Here is a 27,966-nt window from a genome sequence, read left to right as displayed (position 1 = left end):
TAGGCTGCAGTGAAGCCTGAACTCGAGTAGGGCCCAAGCAAGCCAGGAAGGAGGAGGTAGCCCGAGTGTTCTCGGCAGCAGAAGACCCCTTGCTGCCCTGCTTAACCCAGACCAGCATTTGCCAGGTAGAGTGTGAACTCCTTTTTGTGGTTACCTTTCCCGCCCCCCCCCCATATATAGGGATCTGCTTGCCATAGGGCTTGGATATGGGGGGGGGGGAACCGAGAAGTCTCTGAATATTTATTTTGAAACAGCTTGGAAAATTTGCTGACTTAAAAAAAACTATCTAAAAAGTCCTATAAGTGGCTTGTTTCATGGCAGAAAATTGCAAAAACTTCTGGAACAGTATTTTATTAATTTTATTTATTTATTCATTCATTTATAAATGCACTTATGTTCAAGTTGTTTTGCAACCCAGAAGGTCTGAGTGAGAACTGTGAAGCATGTGTGGTGCTTTTATTTTATTTTTCTTGTGTGTGAACTGCTCCCCAATAACTTGCAGGGACTTCAGGGTCAATCTGGCCAACATGTGAATGCAGCACCTCCATTCCAGAGGAGATGTGTCTTAAAGGGCTTTAAAAGCCTCCTGTGAAAAACCTCCTGCAATCAAACTTGACTGAATTTGTTCAGAATTCTGAGGAAACAAACATAGGTTCACCCTGCATGGTTGAAAGTCTCCTTTGCTAATCTGCAGCGAGGGGCCCATTTTAATAATTCATCTTTCTAGTGTGTTCTAGGCATTAAAAGTAATACAAATGTATAGTACTCAATGTATATCACTATATATTGTGACGTGTGTGTGTGTGTATTCAGTGAAATGTATTTGCAGGCAGCATACTTATTTTGGAATATCAGACTTAAATCCTTGGGGGCCTGGGGTGTGCGGAGGCCCTGGACTTTGGGGGGGGGGCATTTTAAAATCTTGTCTCTGGGCCCACTCCAACCTTGCTACGCCCCTGCTAAGGAGACCTGACTGTGGAGCCCTGACTTCCATACTCTGTGTGTTTAAGATGCCTGCCACTGCTCCCCTCCCAGCTGCAGCCAGCAAACAAACTGCTTGGCAGCTGGGAGCACGAAGCACAGCCCCTTGTCCACTCCCAGCCGGTGCTTCGTTCATGCACCAGTTGGATGTTGCTTCTTTCCCTCACGCCAAGCGAGGGAGAGAAAGAACACCCAGTCAACATGATGAACCAGTGGCGGCCAGTGAGGGAGGTACGGGGGGTAGTGAGATGTACCTCTAGAAGTCGTTACCGGCTATACCACCGGGACCTGGAAGACGTGGGGAGCAGTGGTGGAGGCCCTGCCTATGGCACTCCCCTGACCTCTGCACATGTGCAGCAGCCATTTGTGGGGCCAACATGGTGTTTGACCAGAATTGCTGTGAGTGTGAGAATGCAGTCTGTGTGACCTTCCCTCCTATCTTTGCAGAGTTTTTCCTGGTGCACACAGGGCTTTACATACAAGCCGTTCTCAGATGCACTCACATCAGGAAATGCATTATGTGAAATGCATTGTGAGACAAATCCAGCTAGCAGTTATTCCTGAAATCATGGCAGCTGGGGAAAATGTTTTGTGACAAAACGCCAAAGGGGTTGGTCGCTGTGTATGTGTAACCTCTTTGAGATCCATTTGGGAGGGGGGTGTGGTGTGCTGAAAAGCATATAAAATAATAGTAATATTAACAATAGCAATTAACACCCACTTTAAACTAGAATTTCTCCAAACAATTGTGTGAGCACAGTACTACTAATGGGTCCCTGAATTCACTGAGTTAGATCTAACATTATGAACTTTAATGAAAGTTAATTATGAACCAGCAAGCAGGGATGGAATTCTCTGGAAGGTTCAAAAAGCCTTTCCCAACAACCAGTGCATAATTATCGGAATCGCTCAGGGCTGGCTCATACATGCATGTACCACACTTGGTTACTCTACAATGGATGTCTGGCAGCTGACTATATGAAAAGATTCTACTAGAAAGCATGGTGTCTGAGGTGATGTGGAATTTCTGCCCACGATCTTAAGAGCTGTGTTGGTCATTCACACATGCAAGACATTACTGGATGTTGATGAACATACATGTGTGTGAACCAGCCTTCTCTGTTTAAGACCTCTCACTTGGAATGCAACACTGAGAACTTTTCTCTGGATAATTTGGATGTATTCTCTCTGTATGATGCCTTCCAGACTTGACCTTTCAAAAAACTAGAGGGCCAAGCACTTCCTTCAGCCCCACAAGATGTCACTGTTGGGTTGCTAGCAAGACCCAGCAAAAAAACAACAACAACCCAGGACTGTTTCTGGGAAGTTTGGGCCCTGCTGAGAGAAAGCTTGGCTGCTGCTTGGGGACATTGTCTGTGACCCTTGGTGCATGACGGCACAGACTGGGCCCTCTTTGATGGAGTATTAGCAGGCAGCAAGATGCTACCTGGGCAGAACAGCCAGGCAAAAGGAAACCTGACCTCTGCTCAGGCAGCAGTTGAGTTCTGCCATCCATCCTGCTTCCCAGGATGATGCTGGCATTTTGTATCATTAGCAGCTGCTGCTGCCACAAAAAGAGAGAGAGAGAAAACAAGCTCTGTGGTGGTTCTTTTCTTCCAGGATGGCTGTGCCTACACACCTCCTTGAGGCAAGTGAGATAAATGTGGAATGAAATGGACAAAGCTGTCTTGTTTTTATGGGGAAAGGTGTAAGTGGGCCATTTAGTTATTTTAAATAACTAAATGGCCCACTTACTTGGGTCATGAGCTCAGGCCCACTGAAAAAGGGGAAGGTTTGAATAGCAGCTTTTGAATTGGTCTGTTCCTTTGTGATGCAGTCCTTTCCTAGCTGCCTGGAGGATTATGTGTCCCAGCTAAGTAGTCAGCTGGCCTATAAGAGTCTCACATGACTTAGTCAGCTGGTCTACCGAACTTGCATGTGGGTTAGCCTTAGGTGCAGTCTGGGGCCAAAGCAGTGCTATAAAAGTTGTTCTTAGCCCAAGGAGGAGCAAGGAGTTTTCAACTCTGGCTTCCGGGTTTAGGCCTTCAGGCAAGTGAGGTGGGAGATGGCATTAAGTTAACTGGGCTTCCATTCTGAGACTGTTTCCTAAACAGTTGCAAAGTAAAACTTGAGTCTCTAGAGAGGAAAATCTTGTGGGCAAATATCACAACCTTTTAGCACAAACCCTTGCTGTGGGTCTGGATAATAATCACTGGATGTAACTACAGTGGGTCTTTGTGGTAAGAAAGACAACCTGATCCTATGCAGAAAGCAATAGCATAGGGAGGCTGGCGGCAGCCTGTGTGTGGCTGCCACCGCAGCCCCCTGGCCCCGCCCCCTGCATCTGACATCAGATGCAGGAGTGTGGTCTCCTTCCCAAATGGGGCCACACAGTCCGTTTGGAAGGGAGATCGGCCTGCACTGTATTGGGCAGCATGGGCCGGAGCGACTCTCCCTGACTTAAAGGCATGGAGAGCCGTTCTAGCTGGCTACCAATGCAGCGTGGGCCGATCCCTCTTCTAAACAGGGCCACGCAGCCCCATTTGGGAGGGAGATCCATTGGACCTGCTGCATTGGCAGCGAGACCAGGAGCAGCTCTCACTGCAGCCGCACTGCCAAAGCAGCGTGGGCCAATTTAGGTTCCAGACGGGGCCACGCAGCCCTGTTGGGACTGAAATAACGCCGCCCCCACGTCTGACGTCGGACTCAGGGGGCGTGTCTGGGGCCATGCTTGCGGTCCCTGATTGGTGGCGGCTCGGGTTCTATGAACCCGTTCGCTCAATGGTGTTTCCACCCCTAGCAGAATGGCATCCATTGATATTTAATTGACTTTTTTTTTCACCTAAAGCATCTGTCCTATGTATATTGATTTGCTTAGGATTAAGCTTCAACGACTTCAATGGGATACACAACTGAGTAAACATGCACAGGATTGTGCTGTACGTCTGCATAGGTTTGGTTTGTTAGTGAGAAAGGAGTGTTGAAATCAGATGGAAGTAGAGAGAATAGGAGGCTGAATGGGTGGCGGAGCTTTAAGGGGAAGGTAGGGAATGAGGATTTTCTTTTCTTTCAGAAGCATATGGCAAATGCTGCCAAGAAGTTCTCCCCTGGTGGTTCTGCATCCCTTTTGAAGTTGGAGGCAGTCTGAGTTCTTTGTCTGCCTGACTAGCCTACTCCAGGGGCCTGGAGACACGGGTTTTCTTGTGGAGCTCTGGAAACCAGCATGGAGTGGAGTCTGGCAGGTGGGCATATTCAGGCCGGTAAGTATGTGGAAGTAGGTGGGTGCTTCCAGATCTCATGTCTTGCAGAGGGTTGTGAGGCTGCAACCTAGAGCACCAGACATCTCCTTTGGCATTAATGATGTCGCAGAAGACTGTGCAGCTGCTGTGTGTCCTGCTTGTTCCTTCTTCAATCCTCTGGCTCACATTCTTCCCATGGCTGCTTCACACATAGCAGGCAAGAGAGGAGTGTAAGTGGGAAAGAGTGGCTAGGTGGGAGTCAGAGTGTTATGCTAAAGGGAAATTCTGGATTAAGGTTGACTGGCAACTCAGGTTTTCTGGACAACTGATGCTTTGAATTAAACATCAGTTACGCACAATCCACACATTCAGAGAACTAACTGATCTCCTTGCTGATTCGTCTACAAAGATTAGCAGGTCACTCCACATCAGCATCACAGCTATGCTACCATCATGCAAGAAAAGTGCCATCAACTTTATACCCTTGCAATAGGAAGCATCTCTTCTGTGAAGTACTTCCTGCTGCCTTTTCTGTTCCCCAGTACGGTCACTGCTCAGAGCAGTCTTTGGAAGCAGCCTGGCTGCACACACTATGCAAGAGAAGCTAAAGACTAGACTCCATAGCTTCTGCAAACCATCAGTGATCTCTCTCCTGCCCTCTGGCTTGTTCAGTGCATATAGACTGACACCCATCTGGCAGAGACCACAAAACTTGCATGTCTGGTATACCACCTAGCAGATTGTTAGACGTTGTAGTAGAATTTCCTTTTCTGAAAAACAGATATTCAAGACAACCACTAGCTTGCGTACAGACACAGATGTAAATAGGAGCCATTTATTTCATGGGCATTACATGCAAATACTCAAGAGCTTAAGAGAAATGTACGGTTTCTGAAACCCCCTGAACATCAGCATCACAACACCCATCAATTCAGCCTGTGGCAACTGGCTGATCTTGACATCCTTTCCTACTGCATTTCAAGTGACATGCTTTGCAACTTTCATCTTGGGCCTGTTCATGGATCATCCTTCACCCCATGCCCCTCAGCACTCAAAGCAAGTTACATTGAGAGTCAGAATGGTTGCTCAGGAGCATTCAGGTTAAGGCTGTGTTGAGTGCTGCACAGAATGTAAATTTTCCTGTCATGTACAAGCAAGCAGTATCATGATGGTGTTCCAAAGAGAGTTAAAAACACATCCAGGGGATACTGGTATTATTCAGAGCCTAAGGCCCTATTCAGACATAGTATGAAACCCTGGGTAGACCAAGCTGTAGTTAATCTGTGAAGCCAGGAGTCATGCCACAGACGACTGACTAACTGCAGTTTGGCAACCTCCAGCTTCTGAGCAGAGGAACCCTTCCTTCTTCCTACTCCACACAGGCTGCATCCCAGCAAGTTCTTTTCTGCTCGTAATGGCAGACTGTGGGTAAGGTGTCAGCACGCTAGTGAAGCTGCAACCATCGACCACAATGCTAGAGGAGGCGTGCTCAGTGCTATCATACCTTTTCGGCAGTGTCCACCTGCCCTCAGCCAGGCAAAGACCTTTTAACACTTTCCTGACACCGCTCACACCACTGCCTTCTGTAGTTGGAGAAGAAGGATCTTGTGCCCCACCCTCCCCTGGGGAGAGAGGATTGGGCCCCTCTTCTTCCACTTGTACTGGTTAAAGATAGACTGCATAAGCGTTCCCTTTACTTTTTCCTCATATGTTCGCAGAATGAGTTTGTTACCAGCAATGGCCATTTGTGACACACCCACACCAGCCAACATTCCCCAGCAGATATGTCAGGAGATGCATTCCCTCCCTCCCCATGTCTCTGGGGATTTCTATTATTTTCCTCCCACAAGACCCACTTCCCTGTCCTGTGCATGAGTGGTAATGTATGGATGTATAGGATTAGATGGCTAGGAATAGGCTAGAATGGTTTAGGATCTGTCCTTTTGGGTTTAGGTAATTTTGATCCATTTTTGTAATAGCTGGGTGGGGAGGGACCATTCTTCATGGTGAACGCATGCTTAGTCCCAGCCAAACCTCATGAGCAGAACTGTCCCTCTAGAGTAGGATTTGATTGCCCAAGAGATGCTTCCAGTGCAGTGAAGATGGATCCTGCTTCTGAGTGGACCATTCTCTCATGAGACTACTTGGCCATAGAGGCACACAGGCAGGCTGGAGGACTTTTACCACCCAGTCCAGTTGACAGTTCCACCAAAGCTCAAGGAAAGGTGCCTTGGCAACATCCCTCCCGGACCTGGCGACTGGCAGGAACTGAGAATATAAGCACCCCTTAAAAGAGTCTGGTCCCCCTGCAATGTATCTCCATGCTTGGTTTAGCTTCTAACAGTCACTTGGCTAGCCAGGGACCATTCTAATCCACGGGTGTCTCGTCCCAGAGTGCCCTGCGGTGGCTGTTTTGCATTCACTGCAGCGTCAGGCCCATCTGGAACTGATTAGCCTGGGATGTAGGATTTATCCCTGGTCTCTCCTTGTTTGCCCACCCAACTCAAAACCACTCAAACACCCAAAGCAGCCTGGACTACTTGGAAGTCTGGAGGGGTTGGGTGGAAAGGGGAAGGTACGGAGTATGAGTTCTATTGTTAACCAGTGGTGCTGGGAGCTCCACCCTGTAGTATGAAGGTTTACCTCATGCAAGTGTAGTCAAATGGAAAGATGAAACACATTGGTGTTTCTGTTTTCTCTGGTGGACTGGCCCTCTCATGAGAAGGCTAACCCGCTGACTGGCAAGCCAGCATGACGATGACATTGTGTTGGGTCTTTCTCACTGCTTTGCCTGGATCTGCTAGCCTGGTGGCACCCTTCATTACAGTGAACCAAACCCCAGGATCCTCTGCCTGCTTAATATACATATCTCCTCCTAGGTGTCAATAATATCTGTTCCTAGAGTACAGATGACTAGCCCCAGCCCTTCACTGGTCCAACAACTGGGGTCTTCCCCGGTATTCTTGAACATGTCCCTCAGTCTGGTCCCCGCCCCCCGCCGCCACTCACCTTTGTGTACATTAGGACCAAAAAAACTACACTCATTGATCGCATCTGAGAGCCCCAGGAATGGGGCTAGATCGAGTGTTAGGTCGATGAAAGGGCTCCTTGCGTGTGTGTCTATTCTTCTTTTAAAATTTAAAGCGCGCTTTCTCCAATGCTGTTCCATCCCTTTAAATGCAGGGACACAACATCCCTGTTCCCAGGCAAAAGCAAATGGAGCAAGGAGACGGCAGAGGGTAGGGCATCTGCTTCGAGAAGCAGCCAGCAAGAAACATGGCTGCTCTAGAAATGACACATTTCTGGGCTGCTTTGAGCCAAGCTTTCGATGGTGGTGGGAGGAGCTTGTGCACGAAACTCGGGTTATAGCGGTGGCATAATTTGGATGACACAATGCTGCCTTCTACCTGAGGTTTCAGCAGCAAAACTCACTACAAACTGAAGGCTCAGATTCAGGTTTGGGAGAGGAAACGGAGCCACAGTTGGGTGACAAAACTGCGGCTTCACATTTTCGTACGATCACAAACTCAAATCTCTGGCACATTTAACTCTGGTTTGGTGTTATGTCTGAATGGGCCCTAAGAATATGGCCCTCCAAGGGTCTAATGAAAGGCACAAGGGGAGGGAAAGGGAAGAGAGATGCACCTCACTATGGTGTGGACCACACACCATCTTACTGTCAGGCTTCCTTGGAGAGAGACTTGGATGCTGCCACTCTGGCTCCACCACCTCATCTGCCCCCACTAGCAAATGGAAGAGAGTATTAGGCTATGTGGATAAGCTGGTGCTTGCAGGGAAAGGCATAGCTGGAGCTTTGGAATGTAGAGGTAAGATTTGGTGAGGATCTGGCATTGAAGCATTCTGTCTGCAGCACAGAGTAGCTTGTTACCCTGCTGGGCTGAATTGCAATGGACAACGTCAGCAAGAAGGTGAAAAGGCCAGCAGCCAGAGCTGGAAACTCTTGCTCTACCTTGGCCCGAGAACAACTTCTACAGCTGAAGGTGAAAAGGCCTTGAGATGCAAACAGTTACAGTGCTTGTTTCTTTGGACTATATATTCAGAGTGAATATCAAGGCATGTTGCAGAATCAATCTGGCACAAAGTACCACCTCTCCACCTCTTTCCTTCAAGTTGATGATATCATGGGGCTCCTGTAGGTGAAAGGTCAATAGGAGGGCAATCAGAGCAGTTTCATAACGAATATCTGGACTTCTTGCAGAGCCAAACTGATACAAAGTACCCCTCCACTTTTTCTCTTTCAGGGTGATAACGTTGTTGTACCTACTCCTGTTACCTTTTAAAAATCAAAACACTTGTGCTTGTTTTTAATTTTCATTGCCCATCATGTAGTCTTTCTGCTTAGTCTCAAGTTCGCTTTGATATGTTTTAATATTTCTGCTATTCAACTTAAACAGTTACTCTTGCTCTCCCTTTGATCTAAGGTTGCCCAACATGACCTCCATGTCTCCAGTGCCAGCATGCAAAAGAGACTGCAAATTCGGGAGCTGCTCATAGTCATCCTCTGCCACTCCTTTAGCATGCTCTGAGAGCACCGAGCATGGTGCATTTCTTAAGCTCATCCTTGCCCTGCTGATGGAAGAGTAAATGGGGAGGAGCAAAGCTGAGATGCTGCTGTAAAAGCTAATGGCTCAGAACGGATGTGAAAGGGCTTTCATACATTTATTGAAACAGCTGCTCTTATGAAGGGGCAGTAATCAGATCTATAAATTGTACAGTGTGAATTACCAGAGCTTGGTACTGCTTCCTGTTAATTCCCTCTCTCATCGTCTTTCACTAAGCAGTGAGTGAGTCATTCTCACTGTATCCGGCACTTCACTATGCCTGTGCCTGACATCAGACTACAAGGGCCCATGTGCCAGGGTGGCCATTTTAATACAGCATCCACACACCACCAGAATTAGAATCTGAAATGGTACCTTTCCCTAATAGAGTATATCAACATAGCAAACTCCGGATGGCTTTACACTAGCTTTTCTGTTATGGCTTCCTGAAACAACTCTGGGGACTGTAGTCTCATGAGGATGATGATCATTCCTCTGCTTCACAAAATTACCATTCTTGGGGACTCTTGTGGAGAAGGAATGGTTGTTAACCCAGCTTAAATTCTTAGGCACATATCTCCATGTACACCTCCAATTACAGCAATAATGTTTGCCCCTCATACAAATACGATACCTGCATATGTCATGGATTATGCATATGTCATGGATTGTGATGTATCCACCAGCTGTCTATGGAAAGAACTGTGCAGCAAGAACGTTCCTTATCCCTCCAACCCATCCATAGCCAGGGCATTATTATCTGTGCTTTTGGACTGGTCTGGGGGGGGGGTGCTTCTGGGAAGGACTTGCTCTTTGACTTGCTGGAATGAGCAGCATGTGGCTAGTAAGCCCATTGGCTTGGCCTTTCTGCATGGACATCAGCTGCAGGGCAAGGGAGTCTGTCGGATGGTTACATGTGAGACTGAAAACAAATGTGTTCAAACATGTTTGTTGGCCATCTTGAAGTCTTAAGTGGTAGAAAGTACATAAGATGTACATCTTTAAAATAAGTGATGCCTATGGAGCTGGAACAACATACCCAAGTCCAGGGACTTTCTGACTTGTTTGCAATTTGTACTCACAATTGTCCATTGTGAGTCCTGTCAGAGTGGGCAGGGAGCCTCCATGACGGGAGGGCCCCATCTGGAGCCCCCTAAGGTCCTTGACCACTTGTCCTGATAATGGCAGGAAGGGCAGCCACCCAACCTAAGAGGAATAAGGTGGCCTGGTGAGCTTGTAGGGGCCTGGCTGATCTTGTGTAAGAACGCTCATGGGCTTGACTCCCCCATTTGTGTAAGTTGGTCATGCTGAGCAGCCTTTTAGGCAGCATTCAGACATAGGATGAAACCTTGGGTAGATGAACCTTTGGTTAATCTGTGAAACCAGGAATCATCCTGCAGACGATAGTTCAAACGCAGTTTCACAGCCCCTAGCTTCTGGAAAGAGAGACCCCTCCCTCTTCCTGGTCTGCTGTAGCCTAGCAAGCTCCATACCGTGCATGTCACCAGACTGTGGGCAAGGCATCAGATGTCAGTAAAGCAGCAACCATTGGTCACGATCTTCAAGGGGTATGTGCCTGGTGCGATTGTTCCTTTTCAGCATCAATCACCCACCTTTGGTAGGGAAAAGGCATTTTCTATCCTCATACCACTTGCACCACTGCCTTGCAAGAGATCCACAGCTATACAGTCTCACACAAGCACAATTATTGATACCCGGGGATGGCAAGGGGCATTAGTTTCCTGTTACTTTGGCAAGGGATTATGATGACTTCCAAGGAGGGAATATGTATATGAGGGAAGGCAAAAGATCCTGGGGTTTGGTCCACTCTGACAAAGGGTGCTCTTGGACTAACAGACTCAGGCCAAGCAGTCCAAGAAGCCCCAATACACTCCTGCCCCCGCACCGATTTGCTGGCTGGGGATTAGCCCTCTCATGAGAGGGCCAGTCCACTGGAGAAAACTGGAGGCACCATGTGCTTCGGGTCTCCATTGGACTACACTCTCATGAGGTAGGCCATCCAACTATAGGGGCCCCCACTGATGTGGGGCTCCCAGTATTTCTGGTTAATAATATGACTCATACTCCATTCCTTCCACTATCCACTTCAAAGAGTCTGCTCCGCTCCACAACATGTGTCTGAATGGTTTCGGGTGGGCAGAGTTGGGAAAGATCAAGGATGGATCCTACATCAACAAACAGGCCTGGCTGGGACTGGTGTTGCGGGATATGTAAATTGGCTGCCACGGGGCATCCCAAGGAAGGGCACCCATGGATCTGAGCAATCCCTGGCAAGCCAGATGGGACAAAACACACACACATGGATATGTGTTGAGGAGAAACTAGACTGTCAGAGAGGACGCTTGGACTCCTGGTTTGCAACTGTCACTGGGACCAGGAAAGGAGATGCATGCGTGTCTCCATGACCAGCCACTCTCATGAAAGAGCAGTCCTTGGGAGAAGGAAACATACATCTATTGCATATTTTATAATCACACATAGCTAGTTTCCTTTGTCTGTTGGATGGTTCTGCTCATGAGGTATGGCTGAGACTGCACGCTTGCACCCTAGGGCAAGCGGCTCGGCCCCCTAACCCCAACAAACTGGTACAAAAAAGTAGAACCACAGAAAAAATCTAGGGGCTATCTTTTAATCCAAACTTTTGGTTATGCCGTTGATGATAGACTTTCCTTTGCATGATACCGCACCAGTCTGGAGTACCTCCAAGCGGGGGGAGGGGGGGCAAGGATGAACATGTGGATAAAGATAAAGTTGTGCCCTCGAGCTGATGTTGACTCCTGGCGACCACAGAGCCCTGTGGTTTTCTTTGGTAGAATACAAGAGGGGGTTACCATTGCCTCCTCCCGTGCAGTGTGAGATGATGCCTTTCAGCACCTTCCTATATCACTGCTGCCCAGTATAGGTATTTCCCACATTCTGTGAAGCATATTCTAGGAAACCTACCAGTGGGGATTTGAACCAGCAACCTTTTGCTTGCTATTTCCCCACTGTGCCATTAGGTGGCTTGAACATGTGGATACACACACACACACACACACACACACACACACACACACACACAGTCAAGGGCAGCCCTCTATACAGTTGGAGGGAGCAGCACTGTCCATGGGAACCTTAAAAATACAGACACTGTAAACGCATCCAAGGCAATCAATGCTCTGCTGCCCAACCAGACAGCACACACAACACCTTTGAAAGGATGCCTTGCTGGGCAGCCACGCTATATCAGATGTGTTATTAATGAAAGGGTTCCTTGCACGTGTGCCCCTTCTCCTTCCCCAGATGAAAGCTGTCAAAACATTTTGGATGGTAATTCTAAGTAAAGGTCCTGCATGCCTGGCAACGTGCCAAGGTGTGGATTGCTGGTGGCCCAGGAAATCTAATTCAATGGACAGAGATAGACACCAGATTAGTGTGTTGTCTCCTTATATGACTGGACCACAGGAAGGTTGCCAAGACTGGGGTTTCAGGGTGAAAAAACACGGTGCAAAGAAAAATGTCCCATAATGTACAGGGACCAGAAAAATGACTATTGGTAGCAGAACCTCTACTAATACTGGAAAAATAACCAGGAATACATATTGATTGATATGGTTTCATTCTAATATAGCATCTTTAATTTGTTTCACAGATATAATTGCCTTTTCCCCCTCCATATGTATTCCTGGTTATTTTTCCAGTATTAGTAGAGGTTCTGCTACCAATAGTCATTTTTCTGGTCCCTGTACATTTTTCTTTGCACGGTGTTTTTTCACCCTATTTCCCCTATTTCCCACTTTTTTGCCAAGACTGGGGTTTCCACAGGTTTATCCCAGAGGTAGCATTGATGGAAACCTTGTCATGCATGGGGTCAGCACATTCGTATTTCTCACTCCCCCAACGGCCTGGCACATGTGCCCTTTGTGGGAAACAACCTAGTTGTTCATGTTCTGGTGTTACCGGAGCTTCATATGTTTGTGCACATATCTCTGCCGCCCTGAATTGCTGGAGATCTCTCTTGCTGTGCCCGTCATGTCTTCCCATCTTTTTTGTGCAAATGGACAAGGGGGACCTGTAAGACGCAGGGGAAAGCAGGCTTTCTCCAATGTGGTGTTGCCAAGCAACAGCAGGAGGGGTGCAGAGGCAGCAGAAGGTGGGGAAACAGCTCCGAGAGGCGGCCAGCGAGGCGGCCCGAGAGGCAACAGCCTCAAGAGGTGGCCAGTGAGAAAAGCGGCTGGCACAGAGCGGACCCATTTCTGGGCCACGACCCATCTCAGAACTTGGCCAAGGTCTGACAAAATCACTGCTATATCATATTTTACACTATTTGATGGCTGTCTTGCAATGGTATTTAACATAAGATAGTATTTGATAGGTGACATATCATATGGCAGTATTTTTTGTCTTATAGTGTTTGATCGGATCGATAACGTGCAGTGATATTTAGTATCTGACAGTATTTCATGGCAATTTGGATTTGGTAGTTGACAGTTTATGAGATTTAATTTTTTTAAGCATGCCAAAATCAAAACCACCAAGAGATGTGAACAAGTCTAAAGCATTTGAATTTTGAAGTCAAACAATAAAAATGCCAATTCAAATCCTGTTTCAAGATTTTCCATTCAAAAATGTGTATAGCAAAACTGAAAAATCTGACACATCTCAAATATTTGCAGATATTTGTTTCCGCTCTAGCCCTAATCTAAAGTATTGAGACAGGAGACAATGGTAGTTTGCTTACAGAGCCCATCACTCCTGGTTGCTTCCCTCATTGCCATCATCATTGAACTGATACCCAGAAACCATAAACTTTGCACAAGTGTTGCATGCTTCGTAGAGGTTAAGCTGAACTCTGCGCTCAAAGCAAAGGCAGCCTTCGAGGAATGGAAGGAATGCTTGACTGTAACCTTTGGGTCCTTTCTGATCCACTACAGATCCCGAAAAGCACTTACCTTGGCAGGTGAAGCATCTGATGTGGAAATGATTACTCTGGACACGCACCACCTCCCCTTTACAGGTGTCTCCACAGCGATAGCACTGGATTATGGTAGGACGACCCCCAGAGTTGTATGGGTTTTGTTGAAAAGGAACTGCTGGTGAAAAGGAAAGGTAGAGCTTGTTAGCAAGGCAGGGGGGGCAGAGACAATACCCATCAGAATAGCTAGCATAGTGAACAGTGCTAGCTCTAGGTGTGAGGGGACCTTTGGTGGGACCTCCTACTTGTAATGTTTTTCCTCACAATGCCCCACAAAAGCATCACAATGCTACATGGGGTACTGGAGGGTGGGGGACATGACAGGCTACAGCTGCCAGTTAGAAGGTTGTTGTTGCCTGTTGAGAATGGGGGAAAACCAACATCTGTCCCCACAGGATTAAGGGCAGGAGTCAGCAATGGGTCCTTCCAGAGTGCTAGGCCCTCAGCAGTTGTCCCAAGGGTGCCAGCCCTGGTGGTGGAATCCAATGGCAGATTTCTTTCTTTGCGGAGGTTTATGCCAAGCATTAATTTTAACTATTGTGTGAACTGCCTTGAGATGGTTTTAATGAAAGGCGGTATAGAAATTTAGCAATCAATCAATCAATCAATCAATCAATCAAAGTATAAATCCCCAGCAGAGACAGGAGAGGCAATATGCCTCAAGGATGAGCAAGTCAAAGGACTGGCGGAGAAAATGTTAAACATATTGCTCACATTCTGGCAACCATTTGTCTTGGAGAAGGCAAAGGAAATGTAAAGGGCATTGCTAAAGGGGACATGAAATATTCTAGAACCTTAGTTCAAGAGCTGAGCACATGTCTTGCATGTAGAAGGTGCTAGGTTGGCATATGTGCTTAAAGGATCTTCGGTAGCTATGAGAAACCCCAGGCTGAGACCCCAGAGAGCCATGCCAGCCCGAAGAGACAACATGAAGCAAGACTGATCAATGGTTGACTCAGTATAAGGCAATTTATCTTCTATCCTTACATTCTTATCTAACAACAACAACAACAACAACTTTATTTGTTAGCTGCCCCATAGCAAATTGTTCTCTGTGTGGCTCACAACATAGGATTAAAACATACAATAAAAATGTCTATAACCTCTATAACATCTCTGTAAAAAGTCTCCTCTGCATTCCTGGCAGTGCCATTTAAACAAAGAAAGATCTAAGGCAACTGGGAAAGACCTCTGTCAGATGGAATAAGCTGCTTTCAGTCAGAGTGGACAATACTTGGCTCAATGGTCCAAAGGGCATATGGCAGCTCCGCATGACAGTGTTCACCCTTGATCCTCCAGCCCTTAAAGGCCTCAAAGGGCATCGTGCAAGTATGCAAGGTAAGTGCCCCAGCTCTGCAACTCCATTCATTCAGAACCAGACCATTCCAAGAAGAAACTGTAGCAAGAGGGATTTCTCCGCCATGCCTTCACTCTCGACTCCCACATCCATCTCTGTACGAATGGAAACATCAAGCTCTTGGTATTTGTCTGTGTGCTACCAAAGGTGTCACCACCCGACATGCTGATGTTTGGGGCGAAAGAAAAGCACAGGACTTTTGCATTCCTGGTGAGAGATGCCTTTCCATAGAGATCCTCAATTCTCATGGGAATCGTCACATCAGAAGTGAAGGTCAGATTTTCCAAGGTTTGTTTGACTAGACTCTCAGAATTCTCCAGGGAAGCATCTGCATGTATTTGAGCCCTTTCAAAGCAGGTAGTAGATTGTAGAGAATCCCAGGAGAATTGATTGAGAGATAAGAACTCTCTAACCCTTTTGAATCCCCTAAGCACTCTGCAAAGGAAAGAGGTTTCCTTACATCTGTTTCTTTTTCCTTGATGCTTGCTCAGCAAAACCTATTCTACAGACCCTATCAAACAAAAACAACCCCTCACCCCCACACTTAAGCACTGTGTTCTTGCTAGATTGTCCTGGTGGCTGATTCCTCATCTAATAGGAGGGAAGGGTCACCTTGTTGCCACAGTGGGCAGAAAACTGGTTTGCAACTGCAGTTTTAAAATGCATGTGGGGAGCACTCTCCTGTTAGAGAGAAGGTGCACACAGATTTCAAAAGATGATTAAAAACTGAAAGTGGTGAAATAGCGTGTTTGGGTTAGCGGGGAGTGGACTTGTGTTATTGATCACCAGTAATGCCACCGGCATTAACTATTACTAATAGGTGCCTATGACAACACAATGCACATAGTATGAGCAACAACAACCCACTTTCTTAGGAAAATAATGTCTTTTCCCAGTAACCAAATACTGCAGCATGATGGCTGGAATAATACAAGTTGCTCACAGCTGAATTGATACCTTGGGAAAAGGTGTGCTGATTTCTTACAGCACACAAGTAATAACTGTTTCTTAATTATGCAAGACAACACTTGTCTGGAAGGGCCTTAAGATGTTTGTTTTTCATACTGCTGCAGTATGAAAGCTACATTTCATTTTTGCCCCGGGTGCTTATTTCCGAGTCCTCTCCACAGTCATCCTTGCCTTCTATGATTCCTATGGGAAAACAGGATCCAAAGTATTTGAGATTATACCTTTTTACTGAACTACCTCTCTTGATAGGGCAGGACTGCTTCAGGCTGCATTGAAGTATTCCAGGCTTCTGAAATATGTCGCACCCAGCTGTCTGGATAGACTGACTGAAATGGACGGTTTAAATTTGGCCAAAGAAATACCTTCTGAGCTTTGAGAGATTGAAGCTTGAAGGAAGCCATGCTTCCTGGGGCTAGCACTGCTTCCCTGTGCTTCTGTTTACTTGCCACCTGCTCAACTCTACATTTGTAAGTAAACATAAGTCACAAAAACACCATTTCATTCTCCAGTATAATCTCCTCTAAAGGCAAAGAACTCTGTAAATAGAGATGCCCTGGAACGTCTTACCATTCAGGGACACACGAATCATGAAACCACTTGACAGTGTGCAAATGCAGTTACAATCATGCTAAGCTTAGTCACAGGGTTTGTTGACACAAAGGGAGGGGGCTAGCATTTAGAGGAGGAGAATTTTGCAAAGATTAAAGATGATACAGACTACAAAGCACAGTGTAAGGCATCTCCTCAAAGCTCTTTTGTGGTTTCCTGTCCCCTTCTGCATCTATCATAAGCTCTTTGTACTTGCCTAAAAGCTTTCCATGGATTTGCCCCACCCAATGGCCGAATTCAGATGTAGCATGAAACCGGTGTTAAATGGGGCAGAGCTTGGAACTCCATTACATCCGAATTCGTGCAACCGTGGTTTCAAGTTGAAAGTGACCAGCAATTTGCCTCACCAAACTCCACTCTGAATCTTTGGTTTGCACAAATGTTTGTTGCTGAGACCTCCAGTTTGGCCGCTAAATAGTTACGTCTGATCCTGGACACCGTCATGACCGTGGCTGCATTCCAATTCTCAAACTGCAGTCATAGAAACTGTGGTGCAGACCTACCCAGGAACGTGGCCACTCCATGGCTGCAGCGTTCCTCACTGGCTGCTTCTCCGAGCAGCAGCTCTGCCTCTCCTGTCACCCATCCAGCTATGGAGTTGCCCAGCAACAGGGACAGCACCACGTCCCATCCCAAGCTTGTCAGCCTGTCAAGTGGCAAAGTCACACAGGGGCATTCCCTCTTCCCTCTCTGTCCCTTGCTGTCCCACCAGGCTAGCAGGAGGGGAAGGGGATGGGATGGCAAGATGGGCACTAAGTGCTTTGCTCCCCGAGAATGAAGCAACAATGATGTATGTTCACAAGCACAAACACTCCAGGTGGCAACATAAACAGGGCACCCCATCACAGTGCCCGGAGGGGAACAAATGGCTGGAGGGGTGTGTGTGCCCAGGGTTGGGTTGAAAAGGCAGCCCCAAATGAGGATTATTGAGCAGCCAAGTTCTATTCTTTTTCACATAAAGGTTGGGGAAGGGGGGGCAGCCCCTTCCCCATGGGGGTTTGTGGTCCCTAGGCTTGCTCATGAGCAGGGCTAGTCACCAGGGTCAGCATTGCTCCAGTCAAAAGAGCAATTCAACATATGTAATGATGATGACCCAAGGAGGACCGTGCTTGTTCAAAAGAGTGCCAAGCCATGAGGACACCCCCTCACAACTCATGAGAAGAACCATCAGAGGGGAGGGGAGTGAATTGCCGAGCAAAATCACTAATAATGTCTGATGATAAAATAACCCTTCTCCCACAGAACACTCTCTCACAAGAGTGTCAGCTCTATATAAAGTGAGCTTACTATATGGAGGAAAGCTGTGGGGACAGGTACCCTGGTGACTGTTCTCCCTGTTGTGGTGACTGTCACCAAGTAGCTGTCATAGTTTGCTCCCTGCCAGTCCATCTGTGGGCATGTGTACCCTTGCTTTTATTTATTTATTTATTTATTTATTTACACAGTCAGACAGGTGTTATTGACTGGTTTGTTTTATCCAGACATCGAGTCCTTCCCAAGGACCTTGGGTGGCTGAATCTTATCATCAATACTGTTGGTTATTATAGATATCGTCGCAAAATATAGGCTGTTCCCAGCAAAGCTGCTTTTTTTAATGGGCTGATGGTGATTTCTGTGGCCCCTATGGTGTTGAGGTGCTCTTCAATGTCTTTTGGGACTGCACCCAGGGCGCCAATTACCACTGGGATTATTTTGGTCTTTTTCTGCCACAGCCTTTCAATTTCAATTTGTAGATCTTTGTATTTGGTGATTTTCTCTGTTTCTTTTTCTTCTATTCTGCTATCCCCTGGTTTTGCTATGTTGATTATTTTAACTTGTTTTTCTTTTTTCTCGATTACAGTTATATCTGGTGTATTGTGTAGCAAATGTTTGTCTGTTTGTAGTCGGAAGTCCCATAATATTTTTACATCTTCATTTTCTTCAACATTTTCAATTTTATGGTCCCACCAATGTTTGGCTACAGGTAGCTTGTATTTTTTGCAGATGTTCCAGTGTATCATCCCTGCTACCTTGTTATGCCTTTGTTTGTAGTCAGTCTGTGAGATCTTTTTACAACAGCTGATTAGGTGGTCCACTGTTTCATCTGCTTCTTTACAAAGGCGGCACTTGCTGTTTGTTGTTGACTTTTTGACTTTTGCTCTTATTACATTTGTTCTAAGTGCCTGTTCTTGTGCAGCCAGTATTAAACCCTCGGTTTCTTTCTTCAAGTTGCCATTCTGAAGCCATTGCCAGGTCTTGGTGATGTCTGATTTTCCACTTATATTGTGCAAATATTGACCACGCAGTGGCTCATTTTTCCATTTTTCTGCTCGGTTCTTGATTTGTTCTTTCTTGTAGGCCTGCTTTGTTTCATTGATGTTTAATAGTTTCGCGTTATTGACCATTTGAAGTGCATCTTCTTCACTGTCCTTGATATATCCTTCAAGGCCTCTTTTCTCCTCCTCTACTGTTTGATGGACTTGCAGCATTCCTCTTCCACCTGAGCTGCGAGGGAGGTATAGCCTATCTACATCACTGTGGGGGTACAGAGCATGATTGATGGTCATGATTTTCCTGGTCTTATGATCTAGCGTCTCTAGCTCTGCCTGGGTCCAGTCTATTATTCCTGCAGTGTATCTGATAACAGGTATAGCCCAGGTGTTTATGGCTTGTATGGTGTTCCTGCCATTGAGTTTGGACTTGAGGATTTTTCTAATTCTCCTGATGTATTCACTTTCAATTCTTCTTTTAACTTCAGTGTGTGCAATGTTATCAGCAGGGAGAATGCCCAAGTATTTGTAATGTTCTTTCTCTTCCAGGTTCTTGATCTTGCTTCCATTGGGCAGTTCTATTCCTTCTGTTTTTCTTATTTTTCCTCTGTTCATTATTAATGCAGCACACTTGTCTAGTCCAAACTCCATTGCTATGTCGCTACTGAATATATGGACAGTGTTTAGCAGTGATTCGATTTCTGACTGGGACTTTCCATACAACTTCAGATCGTCCATGTACAGCAGATGGTTGATTTGACTTGATGTTTTAGATGTTTGGTATCCGAGGCCTGTTTTGTTTAGTATTTGTGAAAGTGGGGTCATGGCGATTACAAACAACAGAGGGGATAGTGAGTCCCCTTGGAAAATGCCTCTTCTAATGCTAACCTTTCCAAGTGTCTCGCCATTGATTGTTAACTGTGTACTCCACATGCTCATTGCTTTTTAAAATAAATATCTGCATGTATTTGCTGACACCAGTTGTTTCTAAACATTTTAGTATCCGTGTGAGGCAATTAATTGAAGGCTTTTTTGTAGTCAATCCATGCAATTTATTTGCATGGATTTGTTTACTTCTCTTGCAATTTTCTAAAATCATTGGTCTTTTGTGCCTCTGGTGTTCGGGCAATTTCCTTTCTGTTCAACTGGAAGTTGTTTGTTAGTTAATAAGTGTTGCATCACCTCATCTACTATTATTCCAGTTAATAATTTGAACATGGTTGGCAGGCAGGTTATCAGTCTATAATTACTTGGAACTGCTCCTTTTACTGGGTCTTTCATCATGAGATGAGTTTTCCCAGTTAGGAACATAGGAACATAGGAAACTGCCATATACTGTGTCAGACCATTGGTCTATCTAGCTCAGTATTGCCTTCACAGACTGGCAGTGGCTTCTCCAACGTTGCAGGCAGGAATCTCTCTCAGCCCTATCTTGGAGAAGATAGATTGGCAACGTACTGTATGCTTTGGTAGTTTGTTTGTTCAATAAGAAACATAAGACAGACACCAGCAACAGTCACTGGAGGTACTGTGCTGGTGGTGGATAAGGCCAGTTACTCTCCCCCTGCTAAATAAAGAGAATCACCACGTTAAAAGGTGCCTCTTTGCCAAGTTAGCAGGGGTTACAAGGGGTTTGCTTGTGCCCCAAAACAGCAAGCCTGCTCTCCTGGGGCCACCGGAAACCGGGGCTGCCCTCTTCTGCAATTCTCTGCATCGGCAGATCTGTATACAGCACAATGCTGGATCGAACCCTGGCATTATTAATAGGTTTTTAAATCTGTCCCTACACAAGTGGCCAGGCTCTGACACATGGAGCATCAAAATCTCCTTTGGGTGCGTACAAGGCTTCACAGGGAGGGGGTGGTAGTTTGCAGTGCTTCTGTTCTACCTTTTATCATGGAGAATAGGGGGCCCCACCCATTTCTGGGTTAGCTCAACTTGTGAGCATGCAGGACTTACAACCTAGGGCATACAGCCACATGGTCATCCCTAGTAGACTGGTCCTATCATGAGAGGGATAGCCCACTGGCAGCAAGCTGCCAGCAGAGCAGGAGAGTATGGACTGCTCTGGGGCCATGGATGTCTGAAGAAGCGCTGGCATGGCATGGCATTTAAAGGGATTTCAATGCCCTTTCTATGACGAGGGTGGGCAGATGGCTCAGAAAATACACCATCGTGCTCAGCACGCTCCCTTCCAGATCATGGCCAATCGCAGCCGCTCTGCTGACGTGCTGATGCTTGCCCACAGTCTGGACATGGAGCTTGCTGGGATGGGCCTCAGTGGCTGAGCAGCAGGGAGGGACTCTCCTCCCCTGGAACTGGAGGCTGGCAGTCCGCAGTTGGAAGAACATCTGCTGTGTGATTTAAAGTTTCAAATTATAACTGGGTTTACCAACCTGCAACCTCCGGTTTTGTGCTATGTCTGAATTTGGCCTATATCTCTGTTCTTATATCTCTTGATATGCCCATGCGTGATCTTTGCTCTTCCAGCCGCACCACTTGCAGTCCCTAAGGGTCTCCTCCTCTCATATACAGCTCTGCTCATTCTTTCTTGCATGTATTCCTATGTTTGGTACACAAACATGGAATTCCCTTCTAGGAGTCCTCCATGCTGCTACCTCCCTTTCTTCAAATGACTACTTTTCCCATGAAGCCTTTTGCTCAGCCCTTTAGTCCTCATCCTCAGGTTAAACAAAGTGTAATGGTGCTTTTTCACATTTATCCCTCATAAAATAATAGGTAGTGCTCAGAGACAAACTGAAAAGATCATAAGATGGTTTGATATTGCATAAACTTTTGTGGCTGACAACACGGCTAAACAAATATAAGGACGTGTATCCCTTGTTACTCTTGCTTCTCCCCTCCCCTCCCTCTGTTCTTTCCACATGGTTTAAATTTCAGCTGTAAGCTCCTCAGGGCAGTGATCTGCCCTTTTGCCTAGGACCCTCTGTAAACCACCATGCTCATCAACAGCACTGTATTCACAAATCATAAACATAATAAACACCTTATTAAAATGGCACCTAATTGTAACATTTTGGATGGGACTTCGGCTGGGAGGAGCCAGAGTGACTGAATGGCAATGATGAACCTCTCCTCCAATGCCTGCTTCCTGCCCTGAGAACAAAGAATCAGCCAGATGCTCAGACAGCAGCACCAGGCTGCTTCAGAGTCTTTTGCACGCAAAGATGAGACGCTTGAGTCAAGAAATTAATCAATGTTTAAACAAACATTTGCACCAAAAAAATAATAATACATCTACACTGGATGATTTATTCATCAATTATTATGGGCTTTGGTCTCCAGGGAAAACTTCTTGGTGGCCATAGCAACCTGTCACCAAGCCTGTGAACTCAGAGTCAGGTAGATAATATGAGGGAATGAGCATGATAAGGAGAGGAATGGGTGTGCGAGCAGCGAAGGTTGGGGAGGTAAATTAAATGGCAGAGGAGGAGGCTGTAGGCATGATTCTTATCTCACCACAGCAAATCCTGTGAATAGGGATTCTCCAGCAGAAATAAGACCAGCATCTGATCAGGGGATCTGTATTTTCCTGCTCTTTATTTCTGCTCAGCATTTTGAGTACAGATTGTTGAGCAAACAGCCTTTCCCAAGTGCAGGATTAACACAATTTACTCCTGATGGCATTCTTCCTTATATACATGCTTGCATTGCTTTCCTCAGTTGCTTTCCACTTGTTTTCCAGAAGATTACTGCTCCCTCATGCCCCTGCATGGTAAACATTACACATGGCATTACCCCCTTTACAGGGGGACAGCTGATCAGGGCAAAGCTCATTATGCCCCAATAATCCAGTAATAATGTAAGTAGCATTAGGAAACTTGTAGGCTCAGATGAAACAATCCGTGGAAGTGGGGGGGGGGAGGTAAAACTGAGAGGAATGCCTTAACTTCACTCCAGCCTAAGGCAGACATGCTTACTTAGCAAAAAATTAAAGCCAAGTTCACCTCATCATCATTCATGCATTAATGCTCTTTCTGAAATGAGGCAAGAGGCTACATGGGAACCATTGCTCCTGGATGTGATTCCAGGGACTCACAGTCGGGATGATTTAGCAGTGAAATATGATGCATCTTCAGTCCTTTGCTTAAGTCATCCAAGTTCTCATTGTGTACACTCTTCACATACATTGCACGAAGAGGAGAGCAGCAGAGAGGGGAACTTCACAAGCCAATTCAGGGCTGCTTTAGTTATAGTTCCTCTCGTTTATGGCAGATACACCACAGGAATGATGTAGAAACAATTGGGGTGGCCCTTCACAGATGTAGGGCCAAAGCACTAACACAAAATGGCTTCTCTATGGCAAGTGATGCTCCTCATCTCCATCGGTAAAATCCAGAACTATTTATTACATGGATTGCAGCTATCATATTATGAATTTAGTGGCCAAAAGGAAGGCAGAGGAAGGCCCAGAGGAGATACACATCATAATAGCATGGATATATGTGGTAAGATGTTCTGGACTGGACTGCTGGGACCACTTGTGACAGAGAAGCTGTTTTTGAGTCTATCTCACATGTTATTCAGGTCTTCAGATTGCCTTAACATCAATTGTGGATTTTCAGTTCTCACATGCCAAGAAGAGCTAAGAGTGTTCAGTAGCTGGAGGGAAACCTCAAATGCACAATACCAGGGCTGTTTACACAAGCAGCCCTACCCAGGTTGGGCTGCTCGTGTGGAGCGCAGGGATTGAGCCTGATCCTGGCACTGCCCTACCAGGTAGCCCAGGATTTTTGCCTGGGCTTATACCGAGGTAAGAGTGGGTGCATTGTGAGCCTTCTGGAGGCCAGGCATTCTTCCACTGATCTCGCTCTCGCCGCACCACTCACTGTAGTGGCAATCGTGTGGCCAAGTGGCGCAACAAGAGTAAGAATGCTCTTGCCCCCACCCCCCAGCCATCACCCTCCCTGACCCTGGGATTTACAGTAGTGAGAACAACCTTATCATCTTTTCAATTGCAATATCCTCATGTGGAGCTTTGGCATATACTGACTATGTTGGAAATGTTGTTCTTACCATAGCTCAGCCAGTGACACATTCTCCACTGGTCCCTCAGGGCCCTGACATTTTGACTTGCCTTTTCCAAGTTAGATAATTTGCCAAGGAAAGACACTGGCCTGGTTCACACAATCAATCATATCTAGATCTAATGTGGGTTACCAATATTAGCATGTTTGTGTGAACCCACACCAAGATGGTTTACAGCCAGAGATGAATCTGAGATTCCTGCCTTGGTATGGGTTCATACAACCACATTTAATGCCACTTTAAACCTAGACTCCAATGCCTGAGTGAATGGTCCCTGTATGAAGTATATGGAGAGTATGGATTTAACACATATCACACACTTTCCTTGAGTCATATCTGACTCTACGATAGCAAGAGGTGAGATGGGTCTGCTTCTGGAGATGAAATAGAATGAAGTTCTCCAACTGTCACTTGGTTATCAGAGATGTTGTATCCATTTTGCTTATCATAATGGTGTCATTCCTGTACATTTGAGCAAACACCTTCCCAGCAAGCCCTCTTATCTCCTTCATGGCTAATACCTGCTATGTTCCAACTTAGAGATGGCTGTGATAGGTGGAACACTAATCTAACATCATTTTGCATATTTACTGACAAAGAGGCATGATGGCTGACTTAAATGGCTACTATAAATGAAGCACGTGAGAGTCTCCTAAATGCATGATATAAAGCATTTACAAACCACCACGGAAGTAGGACAGAAGTGGTTCTCATAGATAGAGAAATATAAACAGCTTATGGGTGTGTTGAAAGCAGACATTGACTGCCTTAATCAATGAATGAGCAAGTGTAAAAGTGTAAAACAGAGAGAGTGACAGCACAAACTAAAGGAAGAACCGGAACAGACTATAATAAGTCTTAAAAGAGACATAACAGTCTATTGGATGGTTGGTTGGGAACTGCATTATCTAGCTTATGACCACATATCCTGAACTGGATGCAATTCAGACATGTGGGTGTAAGTTAAGTATGCCAAGCCCTGTTGATGTGTAGCAGATGGAGCACAACAGACAGGGAACAGGCGGAAACCACAATGTGTTATTAAGACGGCCTTTCCATCAGTCCTATTGATTTCCAGCCACTAGCCTTCTTCCTTTCTCCTGACCACCTTAAAACATGTCTATTATTTATTTATTAAAAGCCGGCAGCATCCAGCCTAAGTTAGTCATGATTAAGTCCCACTGAAATTCATAGGAAGTGTCAGTCATGACTAGCTTGTCTCATTGATTCCAATGGTGCTTCATCACAATGAACTAGTCTGGATACTGCCCAGTATTTACACACTGCTTCTCAACAACAACATGTTCACAAAGTGGTTTGCATAGCAAAAGGCACAAGAAAATGTCTCCCTGCTCCAAACGGGTTCACCGTTTAAAACAAAAGGGAATGAAAGGAAACACTAGCAGAAGCCACTGAAAGGATGCTGGGCTGGGCTGAACAGGAACAGTGCCTCTCCTCCTGCTACATACAAGACAGTCCTTCACTTTAAAGAAGCCTCTTTGCCCAGTTAGCAGTGGTTTAGCACACCACAAAGCACTCCAGCTGCCTCATCTGTGTACCAAGTGGAGGAAATGGGAAACCATAGATCACCATTAAGAACACATAAGCCCACCCCTGCAGGCACCTAGCACTGTAATTCTGTCCCTGGGTGATGTGTTGGCATCTTTGAGTTATCTACTCTCACAGGGGTGCAGAACAGCTTGATCTAATTAACTACCTGTAATTAATTTTTGTGAAGTGCTTTGAGAAAGCACAGGTGAATTATGCGACAGGAATGCAAAACGATCTTTGTGTACTGGCAGCAATCCTGTCCTGGTGTATATGATGCATGTCAGCTGGCAAGGAGGCTGAAGGGCGAGAAAAGCAGGCAAATCTCAGGAAATGGGACATACTGGTATACAAAAGATGGGAGCATGTTGGTGTGACCACTGGCAGTATATGTCGTTGTATTAGGTGCATGTTGGAACGTGGCAGTGCCTTTTCATCAGTATGCATGAAGGGTATTCACACTCGCAGCCTAAACCAGGCTGGGGCAGTTAGGAGTGTGCATGGAACTAGCTAGTCTGGTTTGGTTTGAGTCCAAACTGGACCCAAACTGGACCAGGCCAGTTTGGTCCAGCACCCCCTTGAACACCCCCCCCCCACACACACACTGGATCCATTTCAGTCGGGGGGGGGTCCACGAATTTTTAATTTAAAAAAAAAACTTACCCCCCTCTGGGGGAGTTGCTCGAGGAGGCCGGGGGGGTCCGCAGAGGTCCGGGGGGGTCCGCAGAGGTTCCCCTTCCCCCTCCGGCCTCCCTTACTGCCCAAACAGGCCCATTCAGCTGGCTCTTCAGCCCATTTGGGCTTTCCCCCTCTGGCACGGTGGCCATTTTAAAAATAAATAAATCGCGAACACCCTGAATGGCCGGAGTGGGGGTTCGGTCTGGGGCTGGACCAAATGGGGTGATTCAGTTCGACCCCAAACAGTTGATCCGAACTGGTTCAACGTCCAACAGGTTCAACCTTGAACAGGTTCAACATCGAACCTGTTTGCACATCCCTAGGGGCAGCCCATCCTGGGCTAGACTGCATGCGTGAAACACCAGGAGCGAGGTCAGTCCCAGTGCTGCCCCTGCACCAAGCCCCGCTTTAAAACCTGTCATTTAGCCAAGCTTAAGCCAGCTGTGTTTCGCTTAACCTCAACCAGCAACTGTCTGGGTGATCACTGCCGAGTTAAATGGCTTCCCCACAGCCTGCCACCAAATCTGGCCGCAAGAGGGGGGAGCAGCAGCTGTGCAGAGCATGGTGGCTGCTTTAGCAGGAGCAGCCGCCACACTCATGCCCCAGGGCACCCTGGGATGCAGGAGGGGGGAAGTTCTCCCACTCCTGGCATCTCCCTCTGCCTCATCGCCGCTCATGTGGGTGTGCAGAGCGGTGAAGGACAGCAGCTAGCCACTGGTCTGCCAGGGAAAGCAGGCAAGCTCATGCCTTCTGCAGCCCTCCCACCATCCCCAGTGAGGTTGTGGGAGTGACCTCATGGTGTTCTTATACATGCTTAGCAATGGACTGGCAGTATAATAATTCACAACCCACTAGAAAAGTGTTGGAGATGAACTTCCAGTGCATCGACCTTTTGCACCAACTGTCCTAATGACCACTAGGGGCATTGGGAGTAGAGACAGTGAGTCAGGGTCTCCCTATCTGTCCCTACTCTATGACCCCTGAACTGACTCTGCAGCATTTCCTGTGCTGAGTCACAATCCTTCCTTTCCTCCTAGAGAGCAGATGGAAATAGACATGTGCACGGCCCGGAGCAGTCCGGACTGGCACCGAAGGGGGGCCTTCCTTTTAGGGCGGGGAGGGCTTGCTTACCACTGCCCCCGCTGTCGCCCGCCAGCCCTCCCTCCCTCCCTCCCAGCCGCCCGCCCGCCCGCCCGAGTCCTCACCCGATGCTGTGTAAATAACGAGAGGAGCTCCTGGACAGAGCTCCTCTTGCTAGGAAGTCCTGCAGCATACTGAAGCTTTGCGTGCGCGCGCATGCACGTGCCACGAAGGACGCCGATCGCCGGAGGCCCGGTCTACCCGCCGGGAAAAGGCTGGGTAGACCGGGCCTCCGGCGATCGGAGGCCCGGTCTACCCGTCCTTTTCCCGGCAGGTAGACCGGGCATCCAGCGATCGGCGTCCTTCGTGGCATGCGGCTGGGAGGGAGGGAGGGCTGGCGGGCTGGCGGGCGATGGCGGGGGCAGTGGTATTGGTAGTTTTTGGGCTAAATCTGATCGCGGTGGGGGGGCGGCAGTGGGGGCGGCTGGTTTCCAGCGCCCCGTTATTCTGTTAAATACGGGCGCTGGAGGGGGCAAAGAGGCGGGAGGGGTAAGCAAGCCCTCCCGCCCTTAAAGACATACCCCCCACCCGGACCCGGACCAGCCAGGGCCGAACCGGTCCGGCAGTTCGGCCATTCTTTAGAATGGCCGCCAGACTGGTTCGGGCACAC

The 27,966-nt window shown here is 47.0% G+C and overlaps 1 protein-coding gene and 1 long non-coding RNA gene across 13 annotated transcripts in view; one reads left to right on the top strand and one right to left on the bottom strand.

Moving 5' to 3' along the window:
- The window catches only part of ABLIM3 (actin binding LIM protein family member 3), a 196,378-nt gene that overhangs the window by 75,195 nt on the left and 93,217 nt on the right, over window positions 1-27,966 (bottom strand). For 11 of the 12 annotated variants that reach the window (XM_053297264.1, XM_053297267.1, XM_053297266.1 and 8 more), the window contains exon 2: window positions 13,735-13,875. In XM_053297264.1, the coding sequence (XP_053153239.1) occupies window positions 13,735-13,875 (141 nt within the window). The remainder of the gene's footprint in view (window positions 1-13,734; window positions 13,876-27,966) is intronic. The other variant, XM_053297265.1, reaches the window with a different exon arrangement.
- On the top strand, window positions 11-18,092 carry LOC128345402 (uncharacterized). Its single transcript, XR_008316441.1, has 4 exons — window positions 11-125; window positions 4,055-4,241; window positions 13,717-13,829; window positions 14,905-18,092. It is a non-coding gene; the product is annotated as an uncharacterized LOC128345402 (long non-coding RNA).

Source organism: Hemicordylus capensis, chromosome 2, assembly GCF_027244095.1.
Source record: "Hemicordylus capensis ecotype Gifberg chromosome 2, rHemCap1.1.pri, whole genome shotgun sequence".
In the NCBI taxonomy this organism is placed as follows: Eukaryota; Metazoa; Chordata; class Lepidosauria; order Squamata; family Cordylidae; genus Hemicordylus; species Hemicordylus capensis.
Note: the sequence above shows the minus strand (reverse complement) of the source record. Positions and strands in the feature narration are given on the sequence as shown.